Below are 21,089 nucleotides of genomic sequence, written 5' to 3' on the forward strand. Positions count from 1 at the left end.
CATGGCATTAGTTTTATCAATATTTGCACTATGGATCACATAAAACCTTCCCATATCAGTAATGCTTCTTACAAAATGTACATAGTAAGCCCCATTGAAAACACTCTAGTAGGATTCTCAGCAGACCTATTCAGAATCGCTCTTACGCTCTAAGCCTTCTAAATCAAATTGTTTCACAGTTTAGGACTGTGATGCCAGTCCTGCACCCCTTCCAAGTGTGCTGCTTTAACAAACCACCCCTTTTTACCTTCTTTGCAGTCATGTTTGTTTTCATGTAGTACAAATCCATTGCGACATTGACATATATAGCTTCCGACAGTGTTGATGCATTCATGCTGGCAGCCACCGTTGTCCTTAGAACATTCGTCCTTGTCTAAAAGACACATGACACTTTTTATTGTGAGCCATGTTATCTCCTCCCAGGACTCAGAAAGAGACGTGGAAGCATTTTGTTACATTCATGTCCAGAAGTGGGGAAATGAAGGCACTCACTTTATCCTTTGCAGCGTAACAACATAATTGTACCTTAATGACCCTTTGTTGTTTAGCCTGCAACCTTGCAAAATGGCAGAATGCCAGGGAGTTTACTTCTCAAGGAAACTAACAAAAAATACGTCAACGGAGTAAATCACTGCCAAAAGTTAATTCTGAAACTAACTACCTTGCTTATAGCAATGTCTCCCCAGCAGTTCTGAATGCTGCAAAGATCTACATCACTCCTGTAGAGTTTGTGACCCAATCAAACACAGCTTATCTTCCCTTCAAATGTGACTCATGGCAGATTTTGCCATATTCCTGAATCGGAGAGACTTTGCTTCCACAGTTGTGGTGTCCCTGACACCCCCCTCCACATTATCTTGGTCTGCCCAGCTCTTTACAGCCAACACATCCTAAATCAAGACTATATAACCAAATTGGGGCTGAATTGCAGGAATGAACGGCAAATTCTTAAAGCTCTGCTTAATGAGAAGAATCATACTCTATTGTCTAAAGCTGCAAAAAGTACTGTATTCTATGTTAAAAGTCATTTTTTTATTTGCAAAAATGCTAGCCTGTGCATCGGGTTTCAGTGTATATCACCTATACTATCTGTGTTGTGGGTATCTGAATTTATTTGAATGGTTATGCCATTAAAGATAATCTATATCTATCACAGTTTAGCTGCTAAGTGCTTGACAAGCCCCTCCTCTATTCTTAAAGCTCCCAAGAGTCAGCAAAAGCAATACATGCTCTGCTGGGCTCTGTTTGGCATTATGGGTCATCAGTTGTGCAGGTTTGAGCAGATACACAATAATTTAGGATTAACAAGGCTTCAAGTGAAGCACATGCTGGTATTTTAACCCCATCCCTTTACACAGAGACATTATTACCCTTTAAGACCTTGATGGACATGCTTAGAGATTAACGAATCTGGATGTAGCATACACACTGAAAAGTAAAGTATCCTATTCAAGTAGCACATAGAAGAAATAGCTGTTACGTATGGCATTAAAAGATACTATATTATAAGCATTCCGGTTTACTGAAAAATAATCCTCTAAAAGAGCTTTTAGTGTGTTAAATACAAAGTAGGGTGAGGGTTAGAGTAATGTGAGCTGTACTAAATGGCCCCAAAATTCATTTCTGAGGAGGAAAAAACAACTAAATTAGCAGGCGGTAATTTCAGCAAGAGGCATCATCTGCCACCATTTAGCTGCTACCTTGGCGTGGGGCTGATCCACTCCATAAAAACTGGCTAGATTTATTCCTCATATAAATTAATAATGTCACACAGGTCATGAGGAAAACTTTGTTAGTTCAACAAGAGAGATGCTTTTGGTTGTATCAGAGGGATGCAGATTAAGGAATGCAAAATAGGCATCTCTTTTACACATACACACAAACACACACATACTTCATTAGGATATTTAAAAAAAAACAAGTTATATTTTAACAAGATTACCATGCAGTGGTTTCACGTCATGTCACTGCTCTTATAGACCCATTATGCACGGGGGGAATAACGCACATTTGGGATGGAATGGCGGCGACTAAAATCACTGATAACGCACGGTGCCAGCTGCAACCGACCGCAGCTTTGGTGCATGCTGCCGAAAAATCCGCGTTAGCGAAACGTGAAGTAAGCGCAGCTTCTGGGTGACCGGGGCGCAACCAGAAGCGGCGCCGGGATCGCCACGTGCATAATCGGTTACTCTGGGTTTTGCCGCCACCGCGCCCCGTCCCGTGCATAACCAGTGTGCTTTGTGTCTTCCCCCTCCGGGTTTTCCATGTGACCCGAAATCGCCGTTTCAGCGGCCATGCATAATGGGCCATATACAGTAGGTTGGATTCAAGGTATGGGGAATTTTCTGCTAATGCCGTCTAATCCCACCCTCTTCCTCACCATACCTCCATGAACATAGCAAGGGGTGCTACATTGGAGTCCATTGTAAGAGAAATGGGTGGAAATCTCTCCTTCCCTCACTATCAGAAGTATACTTTTGCTAGGAGAAACTGAGCTTTGGATCCAACCCATTATATTATTTTCCTCTTATTGAATACTGTATGATTTATTTACTTTATTTTTAACCAGCCTTTCTCACTGAGGCTTAAGGCAAGGTACAGAATAAAATAATGTACAAACAAACAGCCACTTCTGGTCTCCAGGACATCAGTGTTATGCATGCTGAAATATATATGACTCAGAAGCTTTTCTTCAAATATAGTAACTTTACTTCTTAAAGTAACTTCTCCCAACAACTGTTAAAGGAAATATGCAGGTGGGTAGCTGTGTCAATCTGAAGTAGCAGAACAAAGTTCAGCTCCAGTGCCCCCTTTAAGACCAACCAAGTTTTATTCACAGTATATAAGCTTTTGTGTGCATGCACACCTCCTCAGATACATTGCAATGGAAGTTGCCAGTCCATATGTATAGGTAGAGGGTGAGCAGCAAATTTGGCACACAACATAATAAAAAAAATGAACTCTGGTGAAGACTCTTGCAAGTCCCTTGGACTGCAAGGCGAACAAACCGGTCAGTCCTAGAGGAGATCAGCCCTGACTGCTCCTTAGAAGGCCAGATCCTGAAGATGAAACTCAAATACTTTGGCCACCTCATGAGAAGGAAGGACTCCCTGGAGAAGAGCCTAATGCTGAGAGCGATTGTGGGCAAAAGAAGAAGGGGACGACAGAGAATGAGGTGGCTGGATGGAGTCACTGAAGCAGTAGGTGCAAATTTAAATGGACTCCGGGGAATGGTAGAGGACAGGAAGGCCTGGAGGATCATTGTCCATGGGGTCGTGATGGGTCGGACATGACTTTGCCCCTAACAACAACAAATAATAAAATTGTTTGACAGGTGCAAGAACCAAACTGAATAATAAGCATAGTTTATATGGTCACTATCTGTTTCGGCTTAATTCCAGAGCAAAACTTGGTAAAGGAAATAAATATATCAAAATTGGAGATTGATGTGCAGATGTTCCCCTGTTAATTGTGGAATGCTGAGAGTAAGTAACTGAGACTGTGCCATTATGCTCCACCCATCTCTTCCCAAGCATGGAGGTAACCTTACAGCATCCTCTTCATTCAGGTTGGGTGATTAGCTATGCAGTATATCTCTTCTGTCCCCAGACCAGAGAAATACATTCCAAATTACGTTAAATTCTACTATTCGTTACATCACAATCCACTATTCTACTTGGTTGTTCCAAATACGAAATAAAGTAAAATTCAAAGGATGTATTGTCATTCTGAGGGCCTTGGTGGGAATTCAGATGTAAGGACTGAATGAGGTTAGCATTTGTAGTGAGATAAGAAAGCAGTATCTCTGTTATCTCCTGGAGGGTTCCATTGTTTGGAGTGTTATAATAACTTGTAACTCAACAATTCCCCTTTCTAGTCTGTTCCTGAAATTCCTTTGCATTAAAACAGCTACTTTGAGGTCACCCCCTGAATGTTAAAAGGAAGTTTCACTATTAGCATTTTCTGCAAATGTCTTTCTAGGTTGGATCCTGTGGAAAATTTCTGCCAATAGAAGGAAGGTGATTTTCACCAATTACCTTGCCTCACTGTAGATATTCAACTTAACCCTCATGCAGAGTCTAGGGGCCCCCTGTCCATCAGAAGCAGCATTCAATGGGACATTTTAGATTGGAGGGGCAAAGTGAAGGAATTCCATTCTGTTGACAAAAATCCATTCTATCAGTGAAAAGGACCAATGAGGATCTAGAACCTATTTCATTTTGTGTAAGAAAAAAATGCAAAATAATAAGTGGATACAGGAGAATTATAACGATTTCTCATCACCATCTACATAGTGATGGCACAATCTCATATCTTTACTGGCACACTGCAATAAACTAAAAGGCTATAATTCAATAAGAATGTCTACTAGTCAAACGCATATTTTGTTCCCTAAAATACTACGTCTGCTGGCAAGTTATCTACTATTTGAGGGGGGGGGGATACCTACATGTCCATGAAACTAAAACCTAAATAAACCATTTATTTGTACAAGAAATCCATTATAACTATTAATTCTTATGGTGATTTAGATAAGAAAGGTAGAGGCCCAGAGAGCTTCATTTCACAAGAATATCTAGAAAGCCTGAAGACATGCACAGGAATAGTCTATGCAGTTCTAAAAACCATACTGTCTAGTAGAATGAAAATGCTACAAGCAATCTCCACTAACAAGATTTAGAGGAAATATATACTAAAGGAATGACTCTGTTTAAGGCGGATGGTATGAGAAAGCAGGGCGATTTCCTGAAATAGGGGCAGCTGAGGTATATGCTGAATGGCTATGAAAAATCCTCAGTTGGAACTCTTGGAAAGAAATAGGCAAATTATGGAGAATGGCTCAGGGAATAGAGGACAATTAAGCATTTCTTCTCCTCAAAGCAAATAGTTTATACAATAAAATCTTCTCTGTTCCACCCCAAATACCTGAAACAGAACATTTATATATGCATGTACAGTTAAATAAACATGCACAACTCATCCCCAATCAATTTAAATAATGTTTTATCCAAAGGGAGCCTTTAATGACCACTTCATCACTCAGGGCTGTGCAACAATCACAAGACCAGAAGTGAAACTACAACAGTTTGGCAGTGACAGAGTTCTGCAATAGAGATTTTAGCTACATTTTCGTAAACCGGTATAGACTTTCCATCATATGCATTTCAGACGTAAAAACTTAGGGAAAAAATTAGTGTAGATTAGTTAGAGAAGCAAATGTTTTACTGAATAAATGCAAAACATTTGTTGCACTCCCAGATGGAAATTAGTCTCTCACTTCTGAATGGATACTTTGTGTATTTTTCTGTCATTTCTCATAAGAAAGAAAGATCCATTCTCTCTCAACAATATGTTAGAGTTTAACTATTCACAGGACGTATGGTCGTACCTCTGATACCCTCAGAGACCGACAGTCTGTGAATTATACGTACTCGACCAGAAGGAGCAACCTGTATCAAGTTCTTGCATGATTCAAAAACAAAAATTTTCTCTTTGCAGGCAGCTTGTTTGTCTGTGGGAGAAAAAAATGTACCAGGATGGCACCAAATATGAATGACTACTCCAACATCAATCTTTTTATGGGTTGCTTTTCATATTTTCATTGTAATAATCCTATTACTTCTCCCACTCTTATCTCCTCTGCCAATACACAATTACATAGGCTAACAGGAAAATTATATTTTTACTATGGAACAAAACCAACAGTCTATCTTAGAGATCCTAGAATGTATGACCGCAATATAAACGATGCAAAATTATACTCAGACCTGAGCACAGAGTATTGAAAATACAAATATTGTAGATGGAAATCCAAGCAGCAATACTTTATTTTCAATATAACAATAAAATATTGGTTAATAAAATGAAATAATTATATATTCCTTGAATATAAAGCTATTATGCCTGGTGCCATAATGCTGCCATTTTCTTTAGATCAGGTCCCTGCAGGACTTCAGTTTCATGAGGACTGCAAGAGGCCCATTATGCACGGGGGGGATAGCGCACATTCGGGGTGGAATGGCAGCGACTAAAATCACTGATAACGCACGGAGCCGGCTGCAACCAGCTGCAGATTCGGTGCATGCCGCCGAAAAAGCTGCGTTAGCGAAACGCGGAAGAAAGCGCAGCTTCCATGTGACCAGGGCGCAACCAGAAGCGGTGCCAGGGTCACCGCGTGCATAATAGATTACTCTGGGTTTTGCCGCCGTTGCGTCCCGTCCTGTGCATAAGTGGTTTGCTTTGCTTCTTCCCCCTCCGCGTTTTCCATGTGACCCGAAATCGCCGTTTCGGCGGCCGTGCATAATGGGCCAGAGGGAGCATTTCCACCAGGCCTACAGTTGAGGCTAGGAAATGACATTAGGAAGATGTTGGCCTCCCTGTCTGGAAACCCACCCAGTCAACTAAACCCTCCAAGAACTAATTAGCACCCTCACAGTAAATCTTTAATTAATTTTGTAAAGAGGCAACAACTTTTAAATTATTTTAAAACTGAAATTTAAGTGTATAATTTTGATTTGAATTTCAAACATGCCACTTGTTTAATTTATTTATATCTCAATATTGTATCTAAAACCTGATGTGATCTACTCTGCCAGCAAAGGGCAGAATACAAAATAATTAATAATAATAATAATAATAATAATAATAATAATAATAATAATAATTATTATTATTATTATTATTATTATTATTATTATTATACAGACTGGGATCCTTGATGAATTTTACCAAACTTTCTGGATTTTGAAAATACTGCTAAAACCCAGCATTATCAAGAATATATTTTGCACACAACACTGGAGGGGAAAAAAGCATAAACCACAATGTATGAAGAAGGCAAAAATTACAAGACAGAATCTGAAAAAGTATAAAAGTGGATGATGTCTAATGAACATTCTTGCATCTCACAATAACTATGTAATATCTGGTTCCCTGCTGTGAGCAAAGGTGACTGTTGTGCCCAGACAGGAGGAAGGACAGAGAGCAGGAGGTAGTCACATTGCTATCTTTGCCTTCAACACTTTGACCTGCTATTTGGCACTGGGACAAACTGTGTGTAGGGGGGGAGCTACCCATGCAGAACAGCGAAGAGCCCTCTTTAATTCACCATGGCCATTAAAAACTAGATGGTTGTAGATAAGCAGCCAAGAACAAGCACAAAATTATATTGATTTAATGGAAGAGATTAAGCTACATTTTAACTCTTCAGTTCTACTGAATTTGACATAATGTAATTAATAAAACAATCAAATCCCAAATCAATGGGTTCATTTTATTGACTTCAAATTAAATATCTGGACCTGTTTTGGATGACATATAGTAAGGGAGACCAGTTGGTCCCTGTCACATATCTAGGGATGGGGATATCTTTATATCATCTCACCCTGATTCATAAATCCCATAAATGTTAAGACCCTCCATATTCCATCCATATATGAAACCTCATTAATCTTTTCCAAGAATTGTAACTAAGGCATCATTTGTGTAAGCTGCTGCAAGACCAATGGAAAAGCGGCGGTATAAAAATAAAAATAAATGAGCAAACTTCAGAAAACCAAAATAGGTTTAAAGAAAATGACTAAATATGAAGTGTGCAACTGAGAGGTGAGGAAACATTAAATTAACACCATTACATTGAAATAAAACCAACATTATCGGGAAGGTAAATTATGTATAATTCTGTAACAATCACCCCATCTACATACATTTTAAAATTAGTATTTATTTAGGAATCTGAGACTAGAAATATTACATTCATTCATCTTCACCAGAACAAAGAAATAAAAATGGTAAGCTAAAATCTTCAAGGGACAAAATATGCAGAAAATAACAAAGCATTCATACACAATACACCCCAGCTTTGTGTTAATACCTGAAAAGAAGTGGGCCTTGAAGCCTTTTTTTGAAACTGTATTATCAGATTTGAACTCAATTCTCATGTTGTTGTATTGTGATGTAATAACTTCAGGCACTTCTGTACCACAAAATTTGCCATGCAGTTTGGAATCAGAAGAAAGGCCACTGCGGATCTCAACATAATCATATTTGCAAACCTGAGAAACGAAAGACCCAGTATTATTCAAATTGTAGTCAACATCAATCATTTTTGCTTGTCTAAAATCTCATTATTTTTAGTTTATACTTTGTATATTGAATGTTAGACACCTCTCTTATTTATGATTTAAAATATAGTTCTATGAAATATATATGTATGTATGTATGTATGTATGTATGTATGTATGTATGTATGTATGTATGTATGTAATGTGCATCACCTATATCTGAATTTCTACACCCAAAATATTACACATCTCATCCTTAAACAGGCAAAATTGTGAATAGTGTGTGCAAGATGAAATGACACCAGAATTTACTTTCCTTCAGATAAATGTTATGAACCTTAGTGTGTGTGAACTAGAAGTGATGGAGGCTGGTATCTGATTTATCCTTAAATAGCCACTAACCCAGGATTAGAGATTAGCTCCATTGTATGCAGATGTGCTTGGATTCTAGTATTCAGTGTGCTTTCCTTGTACTTGTAAGAACTGTGTCTAATCTACAAAGCCAGGTCTAGTTACCATAAAATGACCTTCCTCAAGGTATTTCAATAAGTATTAAGATGAACTCTTGCAAAGGTCTCAAAATCTTAGCTTCAGAAGACGAAAGGAGGGCATTCTCCATGAAGAGACCAGGCATTCAGAAATCCTCCCTTCATGGTCCATCAGAGTTCTGATTTCTTGATGTTTAGGAAACAGCACAAGCCCTAATTTTTTAGTTTGAGTTACAGTAACATTTTCCTTGTATATATCATTTACCAGGCTTTTTCAACCAGGGTTTCATGAAACTGTGGGGTTTCTTGACAGCTATGGAAGGGTTTCCCAAATAGGTAGAGGTTAATTTTGTATATATTTTTTAAATTCCTTAAACATTTATCAGGTGATATGACCATATATGGTTATGCTGACTCGCCCCACCCCCCAATGGCCAATGATGGGCCAGGAGGGGATGAGAAGAGGAGGGGCCCTGGATGGGGGCATACAGAGCTATGCTTCCCAACCATATTCTGCATGATCACATCAGTTCAGGGATTTCTCAATGGTAAACAAATTGAGAAAGGCAGCCATATACTGTTCATTTATATTCTAACCAGTTTTCAATCACTGAGTAATTTTTAAAAAATTATGTGTAAGGAAGGGAAAGTCAAGCACTTTTCATAACTGATTTCAATAAGATAATTAAGCATATATCTGCATTTCTAACTGAAATTGATGATAAATGCTAAACTCTGGCTGGTCCAAAGTATTTATTTTATTGTTAACAGTATTGCCTCTTGCCAATAAATACTGTCAAGGTAGTTTAGAAAATTTAATAAAATTAGGTAACAATAATGACAATAAGTGGGATCTAATAAGAAATTATTATAAACCAGGGTCAAGCTAGGTGTTGAACAAAGAGATTCACAATGCTTTTTACATCTATTATACCTTATTACACTTCAAGTCTAAAAAGAATCAGCTTTTTTGCATGTGTTCTGATAGAAACCAGGGCTAGTTGATGAAAAGGTGAGCTGCCACAGCTGTTTTCATTCTTAACAGGAGAGCACAGAAGAGACATTTTCTTACTTCATTTCCTTCCAATTCAAAAAACTCAAACTTCATTGAGATTCTGTATTGGGTAGGAGCCACCACCTGCCACACACAGTTTTTGTTTGGAGGATATTCTTTTGGCCATCCTGGCGTTGTTATTGTCCCATTCAGTTTTGTCAGAAGTCCTCCACAAGCAGCTGAAATACAAGGGAAAGAAATGTGTTGCATCATTTTTTATTACCTGCTTCTGAAAACTGTTCACAACATTTAAATATACAATCTTGGCTTTCACTGCCCCTCTTCCTTGTTTCCAGTACCTTAGGCTTCACTATGGGTCATGTTTGTACTCCACTACATCTTTTAACAGCATCTTATAACGTCATGTTGATTTGAAGAAATGTGGTTATATTGAAGTTCCTAACATATATCATACATTAAAACTGAATAATATCTGGAATTAGCACATGGTACCTTCACAACTCTTCTTATCAGGCCCAAGCTCATACCCTGGATCACAAGCACATTGGTAGCTGCCCAGTGTATTAACACAACGTTGTTCACATCCACCATTATCAGGTTTGGCACATTCATCTTCCTCTGTAAAGAAACAGAAGAGCAGAATTTAATTTTAACTATTCACTATTAAACGCCACATTGATATTCCTCCAAAATACTTTGTGTATTTGATTGCAGGTGCTGTTCTGTATAACACACTTGAATCTTTCCACTGTTATATGTTGAAAATTTAATAACTGAGAAAATAAAACATATTCATTTTGGAAAAAAACATTTAAAGCTTAAATGAGTATTCCAATGCCATGATTCTTTCCCACGTGAAAAAAGACATTGCAGAGGGAAAATTTAAAGTGTTAAATATCAAAATGGAAATCGAATAACATGTAAATTACTTTAATTCGGGGTCACTCGGAATAAAAAGCCCAGTGAAGATTCACCCTAGGACACATAAGGTCTATGCAAAAAGACTATCCTCCCCACCAAGTGTTCTACAAACTACTTTTATCTTCTAATTTTCAATAATTTCCCCAGTGTTTTTCACAGATTGTATACTCTTCATAAAACACACATTGTAAGTCCCTTTTGGCTTTTCCATTCCTGTTGACAAGTCTGTCCATCTTCCTGTCTGATCCTGTCTCCTTCTCTTAGGAAAGGTATGCTAGCCCTGAGCCTGCATTTCTTGACCAACTGAGGGAATGAGCTGGCTACTGAGGAATGGATTTGCACATTGAGAGTAAGACATTGGTGTAGTAAGGCATTGATGAGTGCAATGTGCCAAGTGGAGAACAGTGCAAAACAGAACTCTGTTATGTCCTCTGAGGATTCCTCCACAAGCCAGTGCTGTCCCTACAATGTGGAAAGGCCATGCACTAAGAATTCTATTGCCAGCACATAATAATCTAAGCCACAGGAATTTAAGGCTACATAAACTACTGAATGAAAGATTGGAAATTCAGCAAGGCCTTAAAGGACTTATCTCCAGCAGAATCAATTTGTACATTTATCATGAATTTGTACTCAAACCCACATTAATAGAATCCTCACATCCACATTTTTATTCTAATATTAAAACAGCAAGATTTACAGGGGGTCGAAAAAGCAGGTTATAATATCCACAAGCACACTTGAGGCCAATTCAATTATCACCTTTACTAACCCAACCTAATTCCAGTGATTTCAGCAAAACTGGATCCTACACTTAAAATCTGTGGTAAAATTACACGCCTGACACACTGACGATAGTGCATGATAAACGATTTACCTCAAATCAGTGAAACACAGAGTGGTCTTTGTTTAGATTTCAATGGTTGCCTTTGCTGTTTGGATTGGAAAAACTGTACCAAACTGTATGAGACCAAATAATGTCAAAATTGAGTAAAGAAACAAAGACAGTTTAAGAACTCCCTTAAATTATACAAATTAATAATTCACCTACAAGGAACTTAAATGCTACTGCCATGGACAGAGGAGAGAAGTCTGCTGTCTGTGCATACTGAGACAATGGTATTGTTTGGGGACATTTAACCCCACCTTTCTTTAGTTTCAGATTTTTCTGCAAACCTGGGAGGGGGAAGTCCCCAGGTTTACAGAAAAATCTTTACTCTTTACTGGAAATAAACAGGTGGGGGCCTAGTCTGCAGATTTAGGCATCTACTGATCAGCCCACACTTGGCTACTAAATGTATAAGATTAGCCCAAAAGATACTGAGTTCAATAATGCTATTCATTAATAAGTATGGAAGAGGACAATATCAGTAGTTTCTTATTTAATTTGAAATAAATGAAAAATATTTTGGGTAGCAATTAACATTTTTATAAATGTAATTTTTTGCTTCTATGATTTAATAGCAGTTTTTAAACAATTCACATAGCTGCATACTGTCTTGTGCTGTGGATGGCACAATTCATTAGATAATTTCCTATAAAGAACTGTACATGGGATTAGCCTGCATTAACCACAAAACTAGATATTAAATATTTCTGGCAATATCAAAGTTTCATATCAGAAGTCTTGTGTTGTCACCTGTCCCCCTGGACACTCTGGTAACATCTCCTCTGTCTGTAGCCTCAAGCCAGAATAAGCAACACCCTGGATTTTGCAATCCCTAAATCCAGCTCTGGTTTCAGGACCTCTGAAACCCTGAATACCTAGAAAGAGGTACCACACTCAAAACTAAGGAGAGGCAGAGAAAAAATGAATTGGTCGTGCCACCATCGAACAAAGGTTCTTTGCTCTCTGAAGAGCTGCTTCAGAGCAAAAGACCTGGGTTACAAGTAAATGCCTAACTGCATGTCCCCAAGTCAGCATACCACCCTTCTTAATATTTCATTTAGAGGGTGGGTTCTGGCCACTGGTAGGCCATACTTGGGAATTTATGAGTTCAGCTGAACTTTTGGTTGCTTTTTCAGAAAGCTATTCAATGTGAGCAGAGCCTGAGCTTAAGCCTGCTATCTGTGTGCTCTATTCTGTGTCTGGTAGAGAGAAATTCATTACCTGCTAGCTACCACTACTGCTGCATGACTCCAACTGACAGACAATCCCTTCTCTGCAGATTTATAGCCAGAATGAAACAGAAGAAATCCAAAGCTAATGCTTCAAGATGTGTAGGAACTGGGAGAGATCACTGCTCCCTGAAACTGGCTGCCAGTGAGTCAAGCCAGTCACAATCATAGCCAAGAACCAGGGTTAGCTGTATGTATTAAGGCCTTCTTATGACCTTCTTTGGCACATCTGAACATTTGAAGCTACCTCATATAAAGATGGGCCGTTGCACAATTAATTCATTATTGCATATCCTGGCTGGCAGCTCTCCAGGATCTTGGGCAGAAACTTTCCTAGCATTTTCTACTTCCCATGCACAATAAGAGCAGGAGTAGGTCCTAGTTTCTACACCCTCACTGCTCATTCCCTATTCATAGCATTAAACATGAATGTTTCTATCTAAACTGGAGGATCCAGTGGCTATGCAATAAATTTATTGCATATCAATAAATATTGTTAAAACAATTTTCTCTAGAGAAGCAGAACAAGTAAGGGGTTTCAAAGGAAGTGCAGGAGTTGGGATCAGTTTGGAAATCCCTTTCCCTTCTTCCACTGTTTCCCTTGACAGGGTACTATAAACTCTCAACATCTTTAATAGGCTAATCCTTGTGCTCCCTCCCCTCACCCCCAACTTTCAACTGCTCAATATTCCATACTCCTGGCATATAATTAGTGCTCATCAGGTTAACGGTGGGAAAGTTAATGTATGAAGTCATATTTTCCTGCAAATCAGAAGAGTCCTCTGGAGATGTAGCAACCCTGCACTGCCTGGTTATGAAGGTTCTTGTGGGACCAACCACTTTTTAACAGACTGATGCTGCATACAAACAATTTGAATGACTGTCTGCATACAGAATGATGGAGAGATGGAAAAGAATCCCACAGCCCAAGGACCAATCCACTGCAAATAAAAAAGAATTGCACAGAAGACAGAATTAACCTCTGAACAGCTCCCTGGATCTGCCAATCTTTTAATTTTTTCCTTTTGTTTCTGAAATTTGGATTGGTAAATAGAAACTCTATTTCCCAAAACTGTTACCTTTAAAAAAGTTAGCAGCAAAACCTGCTTTGTTGACTGTTCCATCAGAAACAAACTTCATCCACAGGGTATTGGAGGTAGATCTTATGTCATCCGGTTTATCATAGCCACAAAAATGGCCAATCAAAGGACTACTTTCACTGGTTCCATCTCGGACTTCTAAGTAATCGTAGGCACAGCTGTCATGTCTCTCAATCTGCAAACATGCACAGAAAGGAGTATTTGTCCAAGTTCACAACAAGCATCTTTTTCTGTTGATAAATTTAACACAAAATGTAATTCATTTTCCAGTTAAAAATAGTAATGTCTTTTTGCAAATTACATAAATGAATAAACATTTGCCATCAACCCATTGGTCCAGTCCTTTTGTAGAAGTGTTTCCCTAGTGCAGAACCAAATAAAAGCATTACAGCAGACTGTTTTTAAAAAATGAGGCTAATTTGCTGAAATGAAGAGTCAGGAATACAGTGAGGTCAAATCAATAAATTACACTAAACAGACATGTGGCTAATCTACATATGGTGAGGGTGCCTATGTTAACATTGGCTTTGTATAATGGGCAACTGGCTGTAAAGGGTGTAGAGATCAAAGATAGTCTAGCTTTTTAACCTGGGTTTAGTCAATGGCCCTTTATGCACGGCGCCAGATTCCGTGCGCTGGGGCCATGCCGTTGCGGCAGGGCACAATGCCCCGGCCATTTCCCGTGAACGCACGGGAGCGTGGCATGCTGGGTTGCCCTGGCGTAGCGCGCGCACGCGCACTTTACACCGGGGCTAGGAGGCCCGGCCAAGGTAAGTGCAGCGCCATGGGCGGGGGAGGTGGGGAGGGGCTGAGGGGGTGGCAGGGGGTTGTCCCTGCCAGCTCGGTGCTGCCATGGAGCCTGCAGGGGCGAGCGGTGTCCCTTAAGGGACACCGCAGGTTGAGGCTGGGCAGCCCAACAAGCCCGGCGCTGCCAATTATGCACAGCGCCAGGCTGCCGCAGCCCCGGCTTACCCGGGAAGCTCCGGAAGATCCCGCGTTCACTTAACGCGGGTCTTCTGGAGCCCGGGGCCGGGAGGCGCCTGCACTCACGGCGGCAGCGTGCGTTCTCGGTGATTTTAACCGAAGCGTTGCTGCTGCGAGTGCGGGCCTTATGGCCCGTGCATAATGGGCCCTTGAGAGACATATGATGTTTCTGAACTTACTGTTGTGGTCATTCTGGGAGTGGACATGGTCTGGTAGTTTTAGTCCCTGACATTTCACCACTAACTGTGGCTGGCACCTTTGGAGATAGGACATGGCAAGATGGAAATCTCTCAGTGCCAAAATGCAAAGTGTGTGAACAGTTGCTGTGCATGTGATTACTTCTTGGCCAGGGGTGGGGCGGGGCTATAACATTACATTCCTGTCTTATCTGGGATTCTGAAAGCAACAAACCTACTGGGAATTACCTAGAACCTGAAATGTTGGATGCCTGTGCAAATTGGACAACCGGTTACAAAAATATATAAACATTTATTGTGTGCAGATTTTCAAAAATTCATTAAGGTTAAACACACACACAAAGCCCATAGGCCATTACTGAAAAATTATCATAAGCACTGTACAATCCTAGACCTGCCTTAGACCTGTTGCGTATAAATCATGAGAACTTATTTTTTTAGGGTGACAAAATCAATCGAAATACATCAGATGGAAAATGTCCATTTATCAGATAATAGTCCCCTTCTTTCAGGCTGCCAAGAAAGTCTGATGTGTGCCCATGAAATCAGTGCATGTACAGAGCTGCACACAATAAATGTTTGTATATTTTTGTAACCTTTTGCCTAATTTGCAGAGACATCCAACCTTTCAGGTTCTAGCTAATTCCAGTTAGGTTTTCCCTGAAACATTTCTTCCCCCCTTGTTCTTTTTTTTTTTTTTTTAAAATCTGAGACAGGATTTAGGAAGTGCTTTTCATGTGCCTTTGACCATTCTTTTCCATACTAAGTCAGACCTTTGGTTTACCTAGTCCAGCTGCATGCTTACAGACAGAGGATTTATATAACCCTTCTGTCTGAGATAGTTGCACAAAAATATGGCGAGATCTGAGCTTGTTTACACTGTTCTCTACCAATGAGCTCAGTGAGAAAGTGAAAACTTTGTGCCCATCTCCTAGAAAGCCACACTTCAGCTATGAACCTGGCTGCCAATGCTCTGATCCTATGAGATTTCCACACCTCTGAGCTCCCATTAACTGCAATAACTCCTAGAAGCACTTAAAAGATAAAAGAACAAACTTGTATAATACAAATGCGCAACGTTATTCTAAACTGAATGAAATGCAAATTTCATGACCAGCTGTGAACTTCAAATCTCTGCATAAAGTATTCATGACTAGCTTTATGAAATTGCATTTATTTATTTATTTCATAATAAGATTATTCTTTCATGTCTGGCAGCATTAAAAAATTATGGAAAAATAAATATTTTCCTACTGTCAATTGTGGTTTATGAAGGGCTAAAAGTAGAGTTATGGACTCACCAGTGGATTATTGCATGCAGCAGCAAATACTACACAGACAGAAGTATACTATGAAGTTTCAAAAATAAAGATGCACAGCTATCTGAAAATGTGCAACAGTATGGCTACTAAAAAAGGCAAAGTGAAAATTCCTTTATGCTTATCTTGAAATAACAGAAACAAAAAAATAGCTATTTAAAAAGGGAAATAAATAGATTCAGAAAAGAAATAACAGTCCTAGTATTTAATAGATTCCTAAAGCAGCCTTGTGGAACAGGATTAGTCATTTATTAAAAGAAGCTATTGTCAGTTTTTAAAACATTCCAATTCAACTAGCACAGATAACATAAAACCTTTTTAATCTTCTTGAAATTTATGCAATGGGAAAAGTCTCCATGAAAGGAAATATTAACTGTAGGCGTTTTGTTACATAGAGAATGTTTTGTTTCTTCATTGGCTTAATGAGGATTCCCTTAAATGTCACTGTCATTTATCCACTAGATGGTTTGCTGAGATCAGTTAAAAGGCTTTACCTCAAATGCCTGAAAGGTTAATCCGACATTGTAGTTCTCTGACACCGTTATTTTCCACACACATTCCTTCATTGGTCTGTAGTCATCAGGATAATTAGGAGACTGGATCTGGCCTTCACTTTTGTGTATTTCACCTCCACAAATTGCTGATGATGAATGAACAGAAATCATCTTAAATACCTTCTTAATATTTATGTTTATATCAAGCTACTGATATATTTGCCAGGAGAAAAGATGGACACAAGTTGTTCAAATAAAATTTGGCTGTTTCGCCTACTGACTTCTTTTTACTCAAAACAGTGTTTATAGTTTAAAACCATTTAACAGTATAGACTGCAATCCAGTCTGCAATTACACACCCAGCATGTGTACACTGCAGGCTAGACTGCGGTTATAGGACATGACCTAGCAGCTTCCATGTTTGGATCCAGAGCTGTTACTGCAGGGGCTTCCCTTTGTCTTCAGTGAGAGGGAACTGCTTGGCATGCACAATGGGAAATGCCTGTGCTTTGCATAGAACATTTCCTTCTCATAGGAAAGGAAGCCCTTTGCATGCAGAACTTGGGATTCTGCCATAGTTTGTAAGTTTATGAAGAACTGAAACATATCATTATTACTATTCAGAACTTACCCAGCCTTTTGGGATATTCAAAGAACGTTAAAATAAACATTAAAATAAAGAACAGTACAAGAGAAAAAGAGTTGGTTTCTATACCCTGCTTTTCACTGCCTGAATGAGTCTCAAAATGGCTTACAATCACCTTCCTTTCCTCTCTCACAACATAGGTGAGGCTGAGAGAGCTCTGAGAGACCTGAGACTGACTTGGTCACTCAACTGGCTGCATGTGGAGGAGTGAGAAATAAAACCCAGATCTCCAACCATTAGAGATCATGTACAGTCCTTCAAGATTAAAATCTGAAAAACTAGAGAGAGCTAAACCTAATTACTGAGCTGATACAGCAACTGTTAAGCACTATTAAGCTTCACTTAATTCAAGTAAATGAGCATGTGCTTAAATATTTCTTATACTTTTTTGCCTAGGGAAAGAAAAGCAACTTGGGCATGGGTTATAGATGAAAAAATGGCCAGGGGGGAAAGGGTTACTTCTCTCCTCATCTTTTCTCTACTTAAAGCTTTCAGAGTCAACTTATGATATTGGGGATCATATGCAATACATAGAACTGTGTGCCAGGTCTATCTAAGCTACAGTTAACCATCCATTAAGAGTCATATTTAACTTACATGTTTTAAACTGTGTTTTAAGGTACTACACTTCCAAAGGGAAAAAAAAAGTTTAGCCTCTTTGAGTTGCACAATGGCTCACCTTCATAAACTACTGCAAAACCTTTTCCTACCCAGTTACTGCTGCTACGGAACTCTATCCACATTCGGCTGTCAGTAGACGCAAGGACATCTGGGAGTTTGTCACCGCAGAACCTACCTACAAAAAAAAGGAGTCAGTACATGGATTTTAAGACCTCTCACAAGGAGGAAACCTTTATCTGAAGGTCAAACTACTTTTGAAGAGACAAACCCATATCTTTAAACACATTTACACTGTGAGGTGAGGTTACTTTTTAAAACAAACAAACAAAAAAACCCACACTTACTTCTCTCTGGTTTTAATATACCAGTCCAACTGAAGAGGGGAACACAATAGGAGGTGACGGGAAGGGGTCAGAGTTCACCTTTGAATCACACTCATGGGCTTCTCCCAATTAACATGTTTAAGTAAATGGGTGTGACATTCTCCTGTGTAGTTTGGTCCACTCTTGTTAGCCTCTTTGATGCACATATAGGATTAAGCCCAAATAACATGAGGATGTGATACACACATCACCATGACTTTTCACATTTCCTCTCATTGGAAAATTAATGAGACAATGGTAACAAATACCATAATATCGTAAACAATGTGATTTGACAAGGCAATGCCATTCACATCAATGTCAAACTCTTTCCCTGAGATTAGTTCAGGCAACTGACACATTTAGAAAAAGGGTTTTCCAGGCAGGTATAAACAAAACATAAGCAGCTTTATAAGCAGTTAAAGATAAAACATGAGGAAACTAATGGTTTTTATCCAATCATTCATTACTATTCCCATTTGTCTTTGCTACACCTACAGAATAAAATGAATAGTGACCTTTCAATTCTTTTCACCCATGTGTTTGAACATTTCTTTTATTTAAATTTATCCTCTAGTCTGTACCAGCTTCCACTTTATTTCCATGTCTGATTTTCCCCAGGAAGAATACTACACAGATACATACCTGTTGATTTCAGAATTAATTTCATCTCACTGTATACTATTAAAATTGGTTCTTCTCTGCAACACACTGGTAAATGACTCTGCTTCTGTTGTGTACTTTTCACTTAACTATTTCTTTGGTAACTTCACATTTCACATGACCAAATTACTTGATACCTCATGTCTGTAACCATTTAATGTCTGAGATAAGTGTAGTGTATATAACTTACAGACTGCTGGGGCTGGTCACAAATCACTTCCCAAACTATATATTGTGAAGATGTGTATACCTCACATTCAGTAGGGGCTAAAGTACCTAGTTTTCTCATGCAGATATGCTATTGTCAGAGATTGCATTCAGACATACTAAACTTCAGTTCACTGTGATTTCTAAATGCCAGCCACCCCACTTACTCTGCTTAGTGGGAGGCCACATAGCATGTGACTTGCACCCCTGTTAATTAGTCCTTTTCAGTGAATCTGGCAAGTCCTTATACCTGAATGCAAGAATTCCCACTGAATCTATGTTTTTCAGTATCATGGTCCCCAGGGCACAGAATTCCCTTCCCTTTCCTGCTGCAGTTGGTTGTCATGGGCAGCAGACGAACCAGGATTTTCAAGCAAATACTAGTCAGTTTCTATCAGCTACTGCACTACGGTTCAATAAGCTGTGTTTTAAATGAACCATAGTTGTGACGTCTGAATGCATCCTAAAGGCTGGATCCGAACTATATTTTCCACTTGAGGAATGGAAGTTTCCTGCAGCCTGCCTCCCACTGTAGCCCTCTGATCTTCACCAAATGCTTTTCCTGTTGACCCTGAGGAATCACATAAGGAGGCCTGCAGCAGAAAGGGAAACCGATGGAAGTATGGTCTATATTAGGGGTAGTCAACCTGTGGTCCTCCTGATGTTCATGTATTACAATTCCAATGAGCCCCTGCCAGCAAATGGGAATTGTAGTCCATGAACATCAGGAGGACCACAGGTTGACTACCCCTGGTCTATATTCAACCTTAAGCGTTGTTGTTAGGTGCAAAGTCGTGTCTGACCCATCACGACACCATGGACAATTATCCTCCAGGCCTTCCTGTCCTCTACCATTCCCCAGAGTCCATTTAAGTTTGCACCTACTGCTTCAGTGACTCCATCCAGCCACCTCATTCTCTGTTGTCCCCTTCTTCTTTTGCCCTTGATCACTCCCAGCATTAGGCTATTCTCCAGGGAGTCCTTCCTTCTCATGAGATGGCCAAAGTATTTGAGTTTCATCTTCAGGATCTGGCCTTCTAAGGAGCAGTGCGGGCTGATCTCCTCTAGGACTGACCGGTTGTTCGCCTTGCAGTCCAAGGGACTCGCAAGAGTCTTCTCCAGCACCAGAGTTCAAAAGCCTCAATTCTTTGACGCTCGGCCTTCCTTATGGTCCAACTTTCGCAGCCATACATTGCAACTGGGAATACAATAGCCTTGACTAAACACACTTTTGTTGGCAGGATGATGTCTCTGCTTTTTAGGAGGCTGTCTAGGAGCAAGCGTCTTTTAATTTCTTTGCTGCAGTCCCCATCTGCAGTCATCTTGGAGCCCAGGAAAATAAAATCCGTCACTACCTTAAGCATTTGACTGACTAAATAGATAACCCCAGATAATTTGAGTCGGCTACTACTTCTCAGTTACAAACAGCTACTGCATACCAAGTAGGGGTGATTTTCTCCAGTAGCCATCTCTTACTTCAATGTAGTCATACCAGCAGAGGCTGCTCTTATAAAGGTCCATTGTAGTGAAGTTTAAGACAATCTGGAGTACAAAAGAGATAAGCATGTCATACAATTAATTTAATTTTTACTCTAACCAGAAAAGAAAGTTACTTATCTGCTTCGTTCTGTGCTTTTTATGGAAGGGAACACAGATGACATAAAGATAAAGCTGTATATGTAGAAAGTAAATGGCTAAGTTCTCAAGGTTTAAAAAGTGCTGATCCTGATGAAATGGGAAGAGCCCTCTCTCTGTCTCTTGATTATCATAGCTGATGACTAGAAGGAGGAGTAATTTTCTTTTGCCCATTCTCAGTAACCTCATAGATAGGGATAGGCATTAACTGTATTTTTATGGTTAGATTCGTGGCTCAGCCATGAACTGATAT

General features: G+C 39.4%; 1 protein-coding gene across 3 annotated transcripts in view; it reads right to left on the reverse strand.

The window, feature by feature from the left end:
• Nucleotides 1–21,089, reverse strand: part of TLL1 (tolloid like 1) — a 240,000-nt gene that overhangs the window by 8,562 nt on the left and 210,349 nt on the right. For 2 of the 3 annotated variants that reach the window (XM_077299956.1, XM_077299955.1), the window contains exons 10-18: nucleotides 20,641–20,743; nucleotides 18,028–18,144; nucleotides 16,703–16,848; nucleotides 13,688–13,883; nucleotides 10,062–10,187; nucleotides 9,627–9,787; nucleotides 7,877–8,057; nucleotides 5,393–5,515; nucleotides 248–373 (exon numbers count right to left, since the gene is read on the reverse strand). In XM_077299956.1, the coding sequence (XP_077156071.1) occupies nucleotides 248–373; nucleotides 5,393–5,515; nucleotides 7,877–8,057; nucleotides 9,627–9,787; nucleotides 10,062–10,187; nucleotides 13,688–13,883; nucleotides 16,703–16,848; nucleotides 18,028–18,144; nucleotides 20,641–20,743 (1,279 nt within the window). The remainder of the gene's footprint in view (nucleotides 1–247; nucleotides 374–5,392; nucleotides 5,516–7,876; nucleotides 8,058–9,626; nucleotides 9,788–10,061; nucleotides 10,188–13,687; nucleotides 13,884–16,702; nucleotides 16,849–18,027; nucleotides 18,145–20,640; nucleotides 20,744–21,089) is intronic. The other variant, XM_077299957.1, reaches the window with a different exon arrangement.

Source organism: Paroedura picta, chromosome 10 (genome assembly GCF_049243985.1).
Source record: "Paroedura picta isolate Pp20150507F chromosome 10, Ppicta_v3.0, whole genome shotgun sequence".
In the NCBI taxonomy this organism is placed as follows: Eukaryota; Metazoa; Chordata; class Lepidosauria; order Squamata; family Gekkonidae; genus Paroedura; species Paroedura picta.